Genomic DNA, 15,787 nt, shown 5'->3' with positions numbered 1-15,787 from the left:
AGGCGAATAATATTAATATTTTCATTTTTTGTCAATAATATTAAGAGGATTTTCAAAAGGGGTAAATAAAAAATGAGTATTTTGTTTTTTTTTTTTTTGTAAATTTTTACATTTTTACGTTCTTGGACCTAAAACGTTGAAACGTTTTAATGAACTAAAATCTGAGGGGGAAAGTTGACTAAAAATGGATGTATAAAATTTGTTCGCCTTAATGTTAAAAAATTTTTTTCATGTACTATTCATGTAGGTACCTAAATTATGAACAATCAGCTGTAACTACAACATAAATAGAAGAGTTGCTTAAAAGCTAAATTACAGTTTTATTTTTTTTTACACAATACTTATCAGTTATCGAGGTGACAATCTGTAGCGCATTTACATTTACAATACATTTTTTGGTGATAAACATTAGATAATACGTTTTGTTCTCAGATCATGATTTCGAGATCTCGAACCGACGACTTTACGCTCATCATTTAGTTGCGCTAACCACTATACTAAGCTTGGAAAGTTTATTGTACTAAATAGTTTATCGTTATGTAAATCAAAAAAGAAGAAACTTTTGCTTTATTCAAAATTTTATAACAGTTTCAAAAAAAAATTTAAGTTTATTATTTCAAAATTTTCGTTCACCAGGATTGTTTGTCGTCTCTAGTACATCAATTTTTACCATTTAGAAATGTACCGTTTGGTCAAAAATTCTAAAAATTTGATAATTTTTAAAAAATTTTGAATCAATGATAAGAATTTTAAGGCGAAAATAAATGTTTGGACAGACATCACCATAAAACAAAAATATTTGAATTTTTTGGTTTTTCAGATATCATAGGCTTTTATTTTAGACATCCTCCATTTATTTCCTATAAGTATTTCTTGGCATCGAAAATGTAAATGCTTTATATACAGATTTGTAATTTTATATTTTTTATGAAACCTATATTATTTTAAGTTTATTCGATAGATAACATTTGGAAATAATACTGCTCTTTGCGAGTTTTGTAATCCAATTTCAATAATTAAAAAAAATCATATATTACTTATGCTATGTATTTGGATTCATTTTAGAAACCATTGATAATATTTCAAAAACAAAAAAGAAATGCATTTTTCTTCAGCTTATTTACTAGTATACTAAAAATATCACTTACGGACAGTTTTTTAACATACCTAATAATGTATTGAAGAATTAATTTATCTAAAATGAAAAAAAGTATAAAATTTAAGAAGAATTTCATCATGTCGAAAAAAAATTTAAGAATCCATTAATAATGTTAGCAGTTGGTTAAAATCAAATTAATTAAATTATTATATGGAATATTTAGTTCAAAATAAATAGTAGTTATGATGACCAATTATTAAAATCTCATTTTAGTCATCAAATGTAAATAAAAATTCATAATATAATATAAGTAAGAATGATATTCATAATTTTAAGAAAAATAGTAATTATATTATAATTGTATTTTACAGTTAAAACAACAAAAACTATTTAAAATTACTGCTTCTTTCCATGCACATTAACTTTAATTACATAAGAGCATCCAATCTTAGTTAAAAAAAAAAAATTTTTTTAATAAAAAAAAAATAAATTATGACAGCAAATGTTATAACAATTCTAAAAAATATTATGCATACGTGATTTAAGTACTGTAAATATAATATTTCAAATACAATACATATTTCGATTTGACAATGTTATATTAAACATAGAGAAAATACAGCAATCAAATTTTAGCTTTTTTTGTATTTTAATTTGTAAATAATTTTGAATCACAATTACTTTTTCAAATGTTGAGTATTCAAATAAAAGTTTTAATTATCATTAATCAATACTGTATAAAATAAGCATATGGAGATCTAAGTATTGTGTGCACGTTTACATTCAATACAATATGTCTGTTGGGCACTAATAATTTCTAAAATCAACCATCATACACTTTCATATAATTAATCACGTTAAATGCTTAAACTTTAAAACAAATAAATTCTTACATTGAAAATAAAGATGAGTATACTTATATTACTTCCTAATACACACAAATACTGTGTATATGATAGTAAAGCTAGTTAGATAAAAATACATGATAGTTAATTCTATAGTATATGATTAAAAATTAGTTTCAAAAGTGTACTAATTAATAGGAATCATTACTTGTTTGTTTTGCATATTAACTCAATTAGTCTCAAAAAACTATCAACAACATTTTTTACACATACATTCCCATTCCATACATAGAACCCCAATCTACACCTTGAAAAGCTGACAAATCCATAGTGGGTAGAGTAGGCAAACCTGGATAAACTGGTATGCCTGCAGCATTCGGATTACTTGTCATTGAAAGAGAACCAGTTTGAGCACCTGGATTGTTATAAGTATGTTGTACTGGTATTGAAGCATGAGCATTCTGAGCGGTAGCTTGGGTAGCACTAGCCTGTTGATTGCTTTGCGATTGTGTTGAAACTTGGCCCATTTGAGGTGTCGCTACTTGTTGTTGTGACACTTGACTTACCGTTCCAACGGTGGTAGCGTTTGCGGCAGCGAGTGCACTTGAAGGTATTGGATATGGAGAGTATCTGTGAATTTTTTGAATTTCTCATTTGTGCTATTAATGAAGTCATGAAACATTAATTACCTTAAACTGTGTAAAGCCGGATTAAAAGTTGTAATCATTTTACCATAACCCATTGATGCTATGTTTTGAGCTTGCTGCAAAACTGCCATCTGCTGATGTAAAGCCAATGGACTACTTGTTAGAGTTCCTATTCCTTGAGTTTGTAAAACACTGGCCTGAGGGATAGGAGATCCTGTAAGTAATGGACTTGTTCCTCCAGGAATTCGGACACCAGTTAAACCTAATCCATTGCTGATCATCATGCGTTTTTGTAAGAGTTGAGCAGCTGGAGTTACAGATTCTTTTGGTTGGGCTTTTTTGCATTCTACTTTTTTGTTTTTTATTGTATGAAAATGAATTTCACAAACACGATCAACAACATCTTCACTTTCAAATGTGACAAAACCAAATCCACGATGGCGTTTAGTCTGCTGATCCATTAACATTACCGTTTCTTCTACTTTACCAAATTGACTGAAGTATATTTTGACCTCTTCTGCAGATGTTTCTTGACTTACACCACCAACAAAAATTTTTTTTGTTTTGTTTGACGGCTTAGGTTTGTTTTTTGGGGTCGCATATTTGGGATCAATCTTTTTACCATCAAGAATGTGCTCTCGAACTTGTAAAACTTTTTCAACACTTTGTGGGTCCGAAAATGTTATAAATCCAAAACCTCTACTCCTCTATAAAGAAAATTTAAGAAACATATTAAGGACGCTCTTTATCTTAACCTTTTTATACTACAAATTTTTATGATTTGTAGTGGATAAAATTGAAACCATTAAAACATTGAAACATTTTCGTTAATTAATAGTTTGATTTAATTCTAAGGTTTTAATATTGGTCTTTGATAATGTATTTTAATTAAGTTTAGAACATTTAATCAAATGATTGTGGAAAACATTTTTCACTTTTTGCAGTAAGCTTTCTTACTTAATACTTTCGTAGCAAACAATTTTTAAAATAAATTTTGAAATGTACATTACTTGTGTAGCTGGATCTTTCATAATAAGAACATCTGTAACAGCGCCAAATGAACCAAAATACTCTTTCAATTTTTCTGCTGACGTCTGCCAGCTTAACCCTCCAACAAACAGCTTTCCTGGTGATGAATCGATTCCATCTTTCGGTGTAGACCTTCCTGAAGAACTAGAGTTTGAAGTACCTTGTGTATTTCCTCCTATTTGTGGTGTTACATGAATGTCTTCAATTACAGTGGCATCAATAGCAGGCGTGCTATAAAATATATGGTAATAGTAAATAATATAGTTGTAAAATTATCTCTTAAATATAAAATATCTCTTTTGTCATTAAAAAATAATTATATTGTTTATATTTATTTTATATTATATTATAATATGTAGCATTCCTTTTTGTATAAATTTGAAGATTAATTTGGTCAAAAAGCTTATTTACGCCAACACCGAAAAAGCAAATCTCTTAATTCAATACACTTTTTTGAGATTTTCATTCAAAATATAAGAGAAAATAGCACTCAAAATAAAATCTCTCACGACTGAGGTTATCCACCATACCAAAATTCCATTCTAAAAATATAAAAGTCCAAATCTGATTGTTTTATCCTGATGTCTATCCAAAAATAAGAATTCCCGGTAAGTCGTTCAAAACGTCATTTGGGACATGTTCTTGGTGACTATACGAACGCTATATATATATGTATTATGAAAAATTTCTACAATATATAAAGCTTTTATATAGTATCTCCAAAATAGTATAGGGCATAATTATTTAATATGTGAGTAAAAAATTCGATTTGGCTGAAATTTCGTATACGGATAGGCCTTGTCATCCTGAACAAATCCCAATCGGTCATTTTTGGTTCTGACTCATCATTGACCCGTGGGAGGCTTTTTCGCGTTTTTCGCGCATATCTCGCTTTTTTATGCGTCAAATTTTCAAATGTGCATATCTTTTTAACTATAAGTCCGATTTTAATGATCGAATACTCGTAGTCGCACTATCCTCGAACATTTCTTTATAATTTTTATTTGCAATGCTCTTACAAGTAGAACATGTAAACATATTTTTAGATACCCAAGTTTTCCCTAAATTGTGGAAAATTGTCAAATACTTGTCTGACACTTTACTCATTCTTTTATCAGCTTTTTTAGAGACATGATGTGAAAATGGATTGCAGCAATAATTGTAATTTTTCGAAAATCGACTGGGAACTTTTTGAGTTACGCAGGCTCAAAGTTAGCCAAAAAAATTTAGTTTTTGACCAATAACTTTGTCATTTCAAAACGAAAATGATTTTTTCCTTCAGCAAATTTGTTTGTCTTTTAAAGACGCTTCCAACGAGTATTCCAACGAACCCCCCCCCCCCTATAATCGTAAACCGTCGAAATTTAAACCCCCCCCCCCCTAAATTACGACGTGTTTTTTACATGACCCCCCTCCCCCTCACTGAAAAGGAAATTTTTAGTACCAGTTTAAATTTCAATGAAAGCTCGTGAAAAATTTGAAAAAAAAAACTCAAATTAGTGAAAATTTGAAAAAAAAAGATTACAAAGTCTGAAATAGTTCAAAAATTATTTTTAATAATTCAAAACGAAAAATTTTTGAATCGTGAATATGGCATATTTTTACGACGTCGTACAATTCTGTTTACCTCCCTCCCCCCCTCGTCGGAATCTGTCGTAAATTTGATGAGATCGAATCCACATTTTTGAATGAAAATACAATTTTTATGTTGTATAAAAAAAATAAAATAAATAAAAAAAATGGTAAAAAACAAGGAGAAAAAAATTTTTCCAAAGGAAATTTAAACCGTGATATTGGTATTTTTAGAATGGAATGCAACTGTTATTTTTTTAAAATGGCTCAATATTTTTTTAGAGGTGCATTAGCTTTAAGTCTAAAATTTTCCACCTTAAAGAAAGTAGTCGTCTAAAGAACGGCATTTCGATATTACATGCCTTCGCTTTTTTGTACTCCTCACTTAACAATTTCATACTTCCCATTTAAACTTTCCGAAATATTTATCATCTTATCATTTTATTTTTTTCACGAATTTGTACTCCTTCACATTTTCGTAATCCTCATGACCCTCTCACAATTCCATACACCTCATAGCCCGAGGGACTGCCCACAGATCTTCAGGGTCTTCAAATTACTAAGAATTAAAAAAAAAAATGTCGGGCACAGGTGACACACACACACACACACACACACGAGTGAGTTTAATAACGTATTTTTTCTTCGAAATGCGGTAAAAATATTTCACATTATTTTAGACCTTTAGAAAATAAAGAAGTACTGAATAAATGAAATGTAAATGAAAATATTAATTTAATTTAGTGGACTAAAGTAGAATTTAATTACTAAAATTAAATTATTTTATTTTGTCGCCTTAACGACTAAGATCAAGTAAAAAATTAATTTTTTTATTGATGTTTTCAAATTGTGAGAAACACAAAGATATTAATGAAGCTTAAGCCATAGAAAAAGACACCATTATAATCATTTTAAATTTAAAGCTAAAATATAAGTGAAACAAAATTGAGTTAAAATATATTCGAAATAGTTGCGCAAACTCTTACGAAGTCTCTATATGTATATGTATTATGAGAATTACAATGACCGTAGTATTGATTTTAAAGAAATGTTATATACATTTTGTATATGTATATATATATTTGTAGGTACATAATAAAAATTTAGAAAATATTCAACTAATTTTTGTATCTGATATTTTTATTATAAATAACCCATTGTATAGGAACAATATATATGCATATGCTTAATCATTTATTTTCGAAATAATTCGTTTTTCCAATACAAGTTTTGCAATGCGTGATTCCTTGGAAAATATGTCCTGATTCGTGTTACTGTATGATTGTACAACGATTGTAGTATGCATTGTAAATATATATTTTACATAGATGTACATAGTTGTCATGGCACCGTGAGATCGAACGAAAAAGCAAAGCAACCCTAGTCGTCATAGTTAGCTTCTGCAGTTCACACACACTCAAATAAATAGAGTTTAACATTTCAGCTTATCCTCAAATAAAATTTATATTTTAAAAATGTTTTTTACAACCAAAAGTGATAAAAAAAAATCAAAGAACTTGTATTGTGTTAACTGAAATATTTAATTTAGAAGCCAGTGATATTGTCCTGTCACAGCAGTACTGAAATATGTATGTTACTGTTGTCTCGGGACATTAACATTGTCTCTAAAATGGACATCTAAAATTCAAAGTATCATAAAAATGATCATATTCGAATAAAATATTTAAGAAATGCAGTTGAAAGAAAATTTTTACTTTACATACATACACCTATGCATGGAAAAATCAATAATACTTTGTTTTTTTTTTCTGTCAAATCTTAACTGAGTTTGAATTCTTAAAACTTTACTGTTAAATTGATCGATTTGATCGAAATCATGTGAATCATTATCTTATAAGATTAAAACAAAATTTTATTTTTATATTTTTATTTATATGTTAAGAGTTGTCGCCATTTTGAAAATTGTGCTATATATAAAAACTCCTTATAGCTGTATAAAAAAAAATGTGAATTATTGTTTATACTTAATTTATCATATGCATTGCTAAAATAAAATAATTAACATGTCATATTGTTTAATAAAAAATAATGTAATTAAATAAAAAGATCTTAAATAAAATAAAACAATTCGACGCATGCGCATATGAGTAAAGCAAAGCAGTTTTTTTTCGTTCAGTGGAAAATTCAGGACCTCAGTAGGGTTACCTACAATCAATTTAGAAAGGCAGACCATTGTACAATTTTTCTTTGTGTTGTTATTTATTTATATCAGATTTATATATATTTATTATTATAATTATTACCTAATTAGGTACATGTTTATTTATTTATTGTCTCCTTAGATTTTTTTTCTTTAAAAACTTACTATTAATTCAGCAAACTCAGCACATTTTAAAATTGATATTTCTACAGAACTTGAGAGGGCATTGCTAGCAGATCGAAATGAACTTAAAATGAACTCGGAAATGAACTCGGGAATGAACAAGTCCAGCGCACATTTAGAAATTTGTGCCGCCTGTGTCTCGGGGCTGTCACAAATTTGCAATTGTGAAATGGGCTGTGTGCACACTGAGCTTGAAAAATTACCCGGATTTTGAAGCATGCACTTAAAATCGATGTGTTTTTATAATGTGTGATTAAAAACACAAAATATTAAATAAGTAATTATGTAATTTTAAAACTACATGGAAGAATGACGGTTCTTCTTAAGCCAGTTCAATTTAAATTTATAAAACGTTCCACATGTTATCACTGTTAGCTTCTAAAAAAGAGATAACGAAATTATGATAATCGTTAATAATTTATTTTTCGTTTATTTATTTATTTTTTTTTTCAAAAATTTGAAAACAAAACGGTTGTTTTTTGATAACTGACTGGAAAACAATTTGTTCAAATCTATTTTTTGTTGACCAAATCATTTTATGATTTATATTTTCTACATTTACCAATGGCGTATTTACCAGTAGGCTGATAAGGCTGCAGCCTCAGGCCCCGAGACTTCTGTAGAAAAAAATTCTACAAATAGACACCCAAAGTTGTTGAAAAAGGCCTAATAGCCTCAAGGCCATTGCCAAAAAATCCACTGTTTACATCAGACAATCGTTACTACAGTTACAATCGTGAGAAAGAAACTGTCAAAAATAAGCTCAAACATTTTTTTCAAATAAATACTACAATTGGAGCATACCGAAAGTCCAAATTTTATTATTTTTTTGTGATGTCCATCCAAAAATAAGAAAATTTTGCTTTGGTGATTTATTTTCGCATTTTTTTTTATCAATGACTCAAAACTTTTTTAAAAACAAAAAATATACCATTTTGGCTTTTCTGACCAAACAGTTCGTTGCCAAGCATGGTAAAAATCCATGGTAAAAATTGATGGACATCAAGATAAACTATTCAGTTTTTCAGTTCCATTACTGTTTTATGGATGAATGAAAATCGTGATTTTGGTATTTTTTAAGATGAAATGCACCAAAATAGAAGGAAAAATTTCCTTCAAAATTGGTCCGAAATAATGCGAAATATTTTTTGAAATTCATCATATATTTGAAAACATAAATAGAATTATACCTACATAAAAATAATAAGTATCATTTCATTTAATATGGTAGAATACATTAGGGAAGAAATCTAAAAATAAAAATATTTGACAAAATAAAAGTCAGTGAAATATTAACTGATCAAAAATTTGTCCAGAAATTTTCCTTTGGCACATTTTTTTATTTTTAGATTTTTTTCCAGTATTATTTGAAAACGGTAGATGTGTATATAAAAACATTAGGTTCTACTATATATAAATAAGTGTAAAAAGAAAATTATGAGTGAGTTTATCGAATCTATTTTAGATATTGTAGCAAAGTTTTATTTTCAACGTTTAAAATAACTGTACTTGTACAACTAAAATGCAGTTTTAGAGGAACAATTTCATGTAACCAATCATAATATAAAAGTTTAACATTGAAATTAAGTCAGACTAATTGAACTTTGTTAGATTGTATTTTTTTAATAAATAAATAATTTTTTTTAAGGTATTTCATAAAAATATTTTTTTGTAAAAATGTTTTTCATGCAAATATAAGTATATGTAATGCCGATACAATAAACAAAAATTGTTTCGATTTAATAGACCTTCTAAACCTGAGGTAAGATTTACATGTAATTTACTATACATAAGTATTTTGCAGCGTAAAAAAGTATTTTTTTGTTATTTTGTATGAATATTTTTCTTCGTAAAATTGATTATTTTTCACTAAAAATTAAAAATTTTGATCTTTTTCAAAATAATTTATTTCAAAAATGTACTAAAATTTGAATACGTATTTCATCACACATTAGATAATCGATATTAGATGTGATTTTTCAAAAACAAATTAGGCAGTAGAAAATTTGAGGCCTTTTTTTAATATTATTTTGGCCTTATATAGAATAGACTACAAAAATGTATACTGTTGCTAGGATTGTTTGTTTTATCAATATTTAAATAAAGCAAGAAAAAACAATTATATATATGTAGGTATATGAATATTTGCTTCATCGAAAAAACCATCCTTCAAAGACAAATTGTATGGTCAACTTGTTTTTATTCATATTTATGTACTTTTAAGCGATAGAGATTATTGAATCCATAGTAAGTTAAGCAGTCTTACAAGTTTCGTCATGAAGTTACATTTTACGTTTTTATCTACCTGTCCTTTAAACAATTTCATTAAACTCCTTTTATTCAATTGTAAAATTTAAAAGATTAATTAGTAGAAATTAGGAATTTGATTTAAATAATCAGATATACTAGATATATCAGATAATCAGTTAACATTTTTACAATAACAAATATGTTATCAAATTAGATTATAAATAACAATTTTTTTCCGTATTACAAATATATAGTAAATGCTTATAAAGGAAAGAAATTATTACCTTAAGTTTTGAACTGCAATATTGGATGCCACTGATGGTTGTTGTAAAATTTGATACATTTTTGTCGTTGGGGTCTCGAATAACATTGCTTGATATACTTCTTCAAATCAAATCGTTAGTTGTTTGAGCATAGGAAATGTTTATGAGAAATATTAGACCTAAGATTGCAGGTAAATAATATTGCTATAACATTCTTTACTAATTGCTCCTTTATCAAAGAATGCAACAGCAGGATTAAAGAAAAGTACAGCAGGATTCTCTTAAAAATTTGTATATATATTTATTACTGTACAATAGAATACGTATGTAAAAGAATATGTACCTAAGTAGTGGTTTATTTAATAATGCTTCAATACTTTTTTTTATTTTAAACTCTAAGATTCGTTAGGTCTGTTATACATTGAATTAATTTCACTGCACAATTTACTTTACAAATATTTAAACAAACTTTTTTAAAAGACCAAATAATAATAAAACAAGGATGTGAATTTATTCTTTTCAAACAAATCAAAAAATTCTTTCTTCTAAAATTGCTTATGGTTTCACTTACACATTGATACTGAAACAAACAAAAGCGATTTTTAAGATTGCTAATTCGATTTTATCAATTTCATTCGTCTTACTGTAATCCGGAATCATGGAAACTCAGACTTGTGATCTCGGCCTCTCTATTTTTTATATCAAATACTATGAAATTCCAGCAAGAAAAAAAATAGGGAAATTATTAAAGTTTCGTTTTAGTTCTTTTTGGAAAATTATATGTCGAGCAAAAAGAATTAAAACTAAAAGTCTTAAAAAAACTTAAGTCTTCCAATTTAAAAAGTTAAAAGTTGTTCGCGGGAAATTTATAAAATTTATGAAGAATAAATAAATATTTATACCTATAAATATTTTTTTGTCGCTTCAATTTTCAACTGTTAAAATGAACAATTATCTGTTAATGTCGAAAGACTTTATTTAAAATAACAAAAATGAAAAACATGTCTACTATTAAAGACAAAGCAGGCAAAGGGAATGTTTGTTCCATAGTTAAGTATTTAAATAAATACATTTATTTATAAGTTAAATTTATGAACAAACTTCGTTCAAAGATATTCAACGTATTCGCTTGCATAGTTACATGTAATTCTTGAAAATTTAAAAAACTCAAAATAAATAAATACAATAACATGAGCTTCATAAGAAGAGTAATTAATGCAGTTCATGAAACTGAAATTACTGACGCACGACAACAAATAGCGATTTTGAATAGCGAAATAAAGTCATATCAGCAGAAAGGCAGAAAATGTATTGAGAATAAGTATAAAAACTTCCTTCCAGATGTTGGTGAGAATGAACGATTTATGCTAGAAGGAGAAAATTTGGTTCACGATGTTAAGACATTTCTCGAGCATTTAGAGAACAATGTGAAACATAATGAGAGCCAATGCAAAGATGATGTAGAATGCATGGTAAAGTCACTGGAAGAAAGTGCGTTGGGTCTTACAACTTGCATAAAGCTTGTTCAAATTGAAAATTTATTAAATGAAATACACAAGATTAATAAGCTTAATCGCTTCAATGACGCAACAAATGTACTAGCAGAGCTGAAAATGTTAATATACGATGACGAGTCCAATGATATTATTCGTCATTTAGATTGCTACAAAAATATAAAAATTCATTACATTCAAGAGTATGAGACCTTTTTATGCAACTTACATCAGAATTTTGAATCTTTGGTAGAATTTAAAAGCAAAACTTTTCAAAATACGAAAGCAATAAGTATTCGTATTAGTAAAGATATGGAACAATTACGCGATACAACTGTTGCATTGGTAAATACCAATTACTGTCCGATAACAATGTGCGACTTCCTTCTTGAAAACGTCTTTGAACCCATATGTACTCGAAGTTGTACATTAAATTTGGATGACACCGATTGCACAACTGTTAAATTGCTTTTATCGTACAATTTAAATGAAAATAATGGTTACCCCGATTATCGTGTTGTCTTCAACAATGTGAAAAAAGTATTCAAATGTTTAAGCTATATGAATGTCATCATTGATAACGACCGATCCGTTTTCTCAATTATTGCCCAAAATATCAAAGATAATTTTTTTGATTTAATCATAAATAAATGTATTAGCTTAGCAATTCCTAAATCAATAAGTGAAATGAAGAGCTCAACCATAATTGAAGATATGAAAAGAATTCACAATTTTTTATGTGATGTGCAATTTTTGAATAACGAAAAGCAGGAAGATTTGCGTTTAATAACGGCTATTGACAAAGTTATAATTCTATTTAGTAAAAAATATGCTTCCAATACCCTTGACGAAGCTAAAATTATTATGCATAAAGATTTGCATGATACAAAAACAGTAGAGTCTACTTTCACCATTGAAAGTACACTTACTAAATGCCAAATTTCAAAAAGCACTTTTCAATTAATTAAACTTTTGGAAACAGTTATAGAAAATGCAAAAGAATTTGAGGAAAACTCTGAGCAAGTGCTAAATACAGTTCTCATGGTTCTTGAACGTTATGGTCAAGAAGTTTGTGAATATCACAATAAATTACTGGAAAGTGTACCGCAACAATCAGCTATTTTTCGAAATAATTGTCACTTTATTGCAGAATGGGGAATCACTCATAATAGTCTAAAATGTTTACAATCGTTTGAAAATGTAACACAATTTTTATATCATCTGGGTGATGAAAAATTCAAATCACAGCTCTACACACAAATAAGAAACTTACGGATTATTTTGGAAAAATTAGATTTTTCTGAATTTTCACAAATAAGTCCGGGGCCACATCGATTGCTTCGGCAGTGTTTAAGACAAATGGAAGTACTGAAAAATGTATGGCACCCAATATTACCCTCTATGGTTTATAAAGAAAGTATGTCGTTACTATTGAACGAGTTATGTGAAAAAGTCATTCATAAAATAGTCAAAATGGAAGATATTACGGGTAAGATTATTTTTCCTACATCACTTTTTGAGAAATTCTCAAGGTTAAATTCAAACGGAAAACATTTTTGATTTTTGTATCAACTAATGAATAAAATAAAATTAATTTACCTTCCCATCAGCTAAATTATGTAACGAATTGGAAGACATTATTTTACTCATTGAGAAAAAAGGACCAGGACTTTTTGATGTAAGTTAATTTATAATGTTTCTAATAAAGATATGTATTTATTTAATTTTTTTGTCAATTATGAATACATATATGAATCTTTTATCCATAGGATGATTCTCGTGTTGAGATTGAAGTAAAACTTTGGATGAAATTAATGCAACTGAAAACAATCCTTAGTGCATCGTTAGCAGAGATTTCAGAGTTATGGTGTGGAGGCAAAGGTACATTGGCTGCAAATTTTAAGGCTGAAGAAATCAAACATCTAATTCGTGCCTTATTTCAAAATACTGATAGACGAGCAACGGTAATAGCATCGATACTTTAACTAAATTATTTGATTATTTGATATAAACTTGATATAAATGGAACTTCAAAAACGATCCAAATTTTTTTATTGTATTAAAATAAGTTTTATTCTTCATTGATTATTTTTTCTTTTATATGCTGAAGGACGATCAAATACCTGTTTCATTCCTCCGGCTCGCTCTGTATGAAACTTAACATTTGCAGTGCTATCTGTAAACCATGGAGAATCAAACTTTGTTGTATCTTGGTCCACTAAATGTGTATACTTTGTTCGTCCACATCTTCCAAAATTTTTAACTTGCATGACTTTTGGAAGAATTGTTTTGTCAAAATGATCTTCCAACGTTGGAGCAGAAAAATCTTGCTTTAGCACATTATCTTCATTTTCCAAGTAAAATGCTCCTCTATGGTAGTATTTCTGCAAAAACTTATACTTGCCCTTTACAGCTTTATTTGTTATCAGTTTTGGATTCAAACGAAGCTCTTGTCGACGTTCTTCCTCAGTCATGTTTCGCAACCGTTCTATGTCTACCTTTTCTTTTTCTAATTGTTCTTTTTCTTCCCGATCACGTTTGATTCGTTTTAATTCACGCAATTTCCAAGCTTCATATTCGATTTCATCATTCTCATCATCGGTGTTAACGTCTCCAATATTTGGTTCTTTTTCAGCCTTAAGTTGCTCAAGTTCTTTTTTGACGCTCTCTTCAACTAAACGAAGAGTTTGTCTTCTACGTTCCTTCAAAAGACGTCTTGCTTCGTATTCTTGTTGTTTTTGCTGGTCTATTTCGCGTTCTTTTTCGATAACAGTTGCTCTATCCCTTTTGCGAACAAATAATGGTTTTAATCGAGGCTCATTTTCGCCTTCACTTTCATCATCAGTTTCATATTCAGAGCTGTCTAAATCCGATATATCACTCTGCTTTTCCTCCTCTTTTGCTAGAAGTTCCTCATCTTGCTTCTTCTGAAGTGCCTTTTCTCTTAGCTTTTGTCGTCTTCGTTCTATCTCAGAATCACTCAAATCTTCGTTAGAATCCGTTTCGCTTTGTTCTAGTGATATACGCCGCGTTCTATGATTTTGCTGTTCAGAAGAATTACTCAACTCATCGCTTTCTTGTAATACTTCTGGCTCATGAACAGTTCGGTATCTACGTTTCTCGTTTCCATCGTATTTCGTGCACTCTATTAAACGTTTTAACCGTGGATCAGAATAATCATCTTCTCCTGCTGGTTCAAGGTTAGAGACTTGTGTATCAATATCTTCAATTCGATTGCGATTAGTATGAAGGAAATCGTCTTCTGTGCTTTCTTCATCGGAACTTTCATACTGAGCGTACTCAGGTCGTTTGCCTGATATATATCGACTAACCTTTACTTTTTTCATAGAAATTTCGCCTAAAAAAAACATAAAATTACATTAAAATCACTTGATTAATTAGTATAACTTTTACTAATGTAACTGATAATATAACTGTATAAGTACCTTTTTCATTTTTTACAGGTACAGCTCCCGCTGTGCTTTGAATTCCAAAAACGGATGACGCTTGATTCATCTTATCCAGGTTTATTTGCTATTTATCAGTTGAAAGTGTAAATTGTAGACGTTATTTTTGAATTTCTTAAAATCCTACAGTTATGCAGGGTATAATTACCTATGTTTATGTAAATAATTTTTTTTTTACCAACAACCAAATTCTGCTTACTTCACTGTCCATTTGAGACGTTTATCAGCGACACTCAAATATTTTTGTTAGTTGATTGGGCTTGCAGAAAGCAGTTTATGGTATTAAATTTAAAATTGATGAAATTTTAATTTTATGTTCACCTCAGCTGAGAAGGCGGGAAATCCGAGCAGTTATTCAATTTTCAAAGAAAATCTTTGGAACTTGGGGCTCAAAAAACTATTTGTTTTCAAAAAATTTCGGCTCGCTGTTATCACTCTGATTTGTGAGATTTTCTTTGATAGTAGCTCGTGAGTTCTAATAGGTATGAGACGTTAAAGGTTTTCCGAAAGGTTTCTACTATATTTTTCCCAATATTTTTATCACTAATTATTAGCTCATTATCGGTTAGAATTATATACATTAGGGACCCCTATTTTTTCACAAAATTTTTCAGATCATCTTTGAACCGCTTTTTTATGATAATTCAGCCCAAAATATGTAGTTTTAGCGAAAAAACCGCATACCTTGCCAAAGCAGATTTTGAGCGAAACGGCAAAAACGATTTTGAAGGTTAGTACAACGGAGCTGCGACCCCCAGTAAAAACTTGAAGTTACATG

General features: G+C 28.8%; 3 protein-coding genes across 7 annotated transcripts; 1 reads left to right on the top strand and 2 right to left on the bottom strand.

Moving 5' to 3' along the window:
- Nucleotides 1-1,770: 1,770 nt before the first annotated feature.
- On the bottom strand, nt 1,771-10,610 carry LOC134828389 (RNA-binding protein Musashi homolog Rbp6). Of its 4 annotated transcripts, none has more exons than XM_063841371.1 (5): nt 10,393-10,610; nt 10,071-10,329; nt 3,602-3,851; nt 2,634-3,298; nt 1,771-2,574 (listed from the first exon to the last, which is right to left on the bottom strand). In XM_063841371.1, the coding sequence occupies exons 2-5, from the start codon at nt 10,154-10,156 to the stop codon at nt 2,208-2,210; spliced, it is 1,368 nt and encodes a 455-aa protein (XP_063697441.1). In that variant the 5' UTR covers nt 10,157-10,329; nt 10,393-10,610; the 3' UTR covers nt 1,771-2,207. The 4 variants fall into 4 exon arrangements, with proteins under 4 accessions (XP_063697441.1, XP_063697432.1, XP_063697448.1 ...); XM_063841362.1 differs by having other exon boundaries at nt 10,071-10,228; XM_063841378.1 differs by having other exon boundaries at nt 10,071-10,170.
- A 533-nt stretch (nt 10,611-11,143) lies between these two features.
- LOC134835403 (centromere/kinetochore protein zw10) lies at nt 11,144-13,582 on the top strand. The gene is made up of 3 exons (XM_063850283.1): nt 11,144-13,031; nt 13,153-13,220; nt 13,312-13,582. The coding sequence occupies exons 1-3, from the start codon at nt 11,240-11,242 to the stop codon at nt 13,525-13,527; spliced, it is 2,076 nt and encodes a 691-aa protein (XP_063706353.1). The 5' UTR covers nt 11,144-11,239; the 3' UTR covers nt 13,528-13,582.
- On the bottom strand, nt 13,542-15,214 carry LOC134835414 (microfibrillar-associated protein 1). 2 transcript variants are annotated; one of them, XM_063850295.1, is made up of 3 exons: nt 15,158-15,214; nt 14,989-15,076; nt 13,542-14,900 (listed from the first exon to the last, which is right to left on the bottom strand). In XM_063850295.1, exons 2-3 carry the CDS (start codon nt 15,056-15,058, stop codon nt 13,621-13,623), a joined length of 1,350 nt encoding a protein of 449 aa, XP_063706365.1. In that variant the 5' UTR covers nt 15,059-15,076; nt 15,158-15,214; the 3' UTR covers nt 13,542-13,620. The 2 variants fall into 2 exon arrangements, with proteins under 2 accessions (XP_063706365.1, XP_063706372.1); XM_063850302.1 differs by lacking the exon at nt 15,158-15,214 and having other exon boundaries at nt 14,989-15,111.
- Between the last annotated feature and the right edge of the window lie 573 nt (nt 15,215-15,787).

This window comes from Culicoides brevitarsis, chromosome 1 (genome assembly GCF_036172545.1).
Source record: "Culicoides brevitarsis isolate CSIRO-B50_1 chromosome 1, AGI_CSIRO_Cbre_v1, whole genome shotgun sequence".
Taxonomy (NCBI): Eukaryota; Metazoa; Arthropoda; class Insecta; order Diptera; family Ceratopogonidae; genus Culicoides; species Culicoides brevitarsis.
This window is presented reverse-complemented; position numbering and strand designations above follow the sequence as displayed.

Bases quoted from the DNA above. Each gene is read 5' to 3' on its own strand.
- LOC134835403 (XM_063850283.1), top strand. From the start codon at position 11,240: ATGAGCTTCATAAGAAGAGTAATTAATGCAGTTCATGAAACTGAAATT. The intron at 13,032-13,152 runs GTAAGATTATTT...CCTTCCCATCAG, and splicing joins CAAAATGGAAGATATTACGG to CTAAATTATGTAACGAATTG. The intron at 13,221-13,311 runs GTAAGTTAATTT...TTTTATCCATAG, and splicing joins AAGGACCAGGACTTTTTGAT to GATGATTCTCGTGTTGAGAT.
- LOC134835414 (XM_063850295.1), bottom strand. From the start codon at position 15,058: ATGAATCAAGCGTCATCCGTTTTTGGAATTCAAAGCACAGCGGGAGCT. The intron at 14,901-14,988 runs GTACTTATACAG...TGTTTTTTTTAG, and splicing joins ACCTGTAAAAAATGAAAAAG to GCGAAATTTCTATGAAAAAA.
- LOC134828389 (XM_063841371.1), bottom strand. From the start codon at position 10,156: ATGTTATTCGAGACCCCAACGACAAAAATGTATCAAATTTTACAACAA. The intron at 3,852-10,070 runs GTAATAATTTCT...TATATTTTATAG, and splicing joins ATTGCAGTTCAAAACTTAAG to CACGCCTGCTATTGATGCCA. The intron at 2,575-2,633 runs GTAATTAATGTT...AAAAATTCACAG, and splicing joins CCGGCTTTACACAGTTTAAG to ATACTCTCCATATCCAATAC.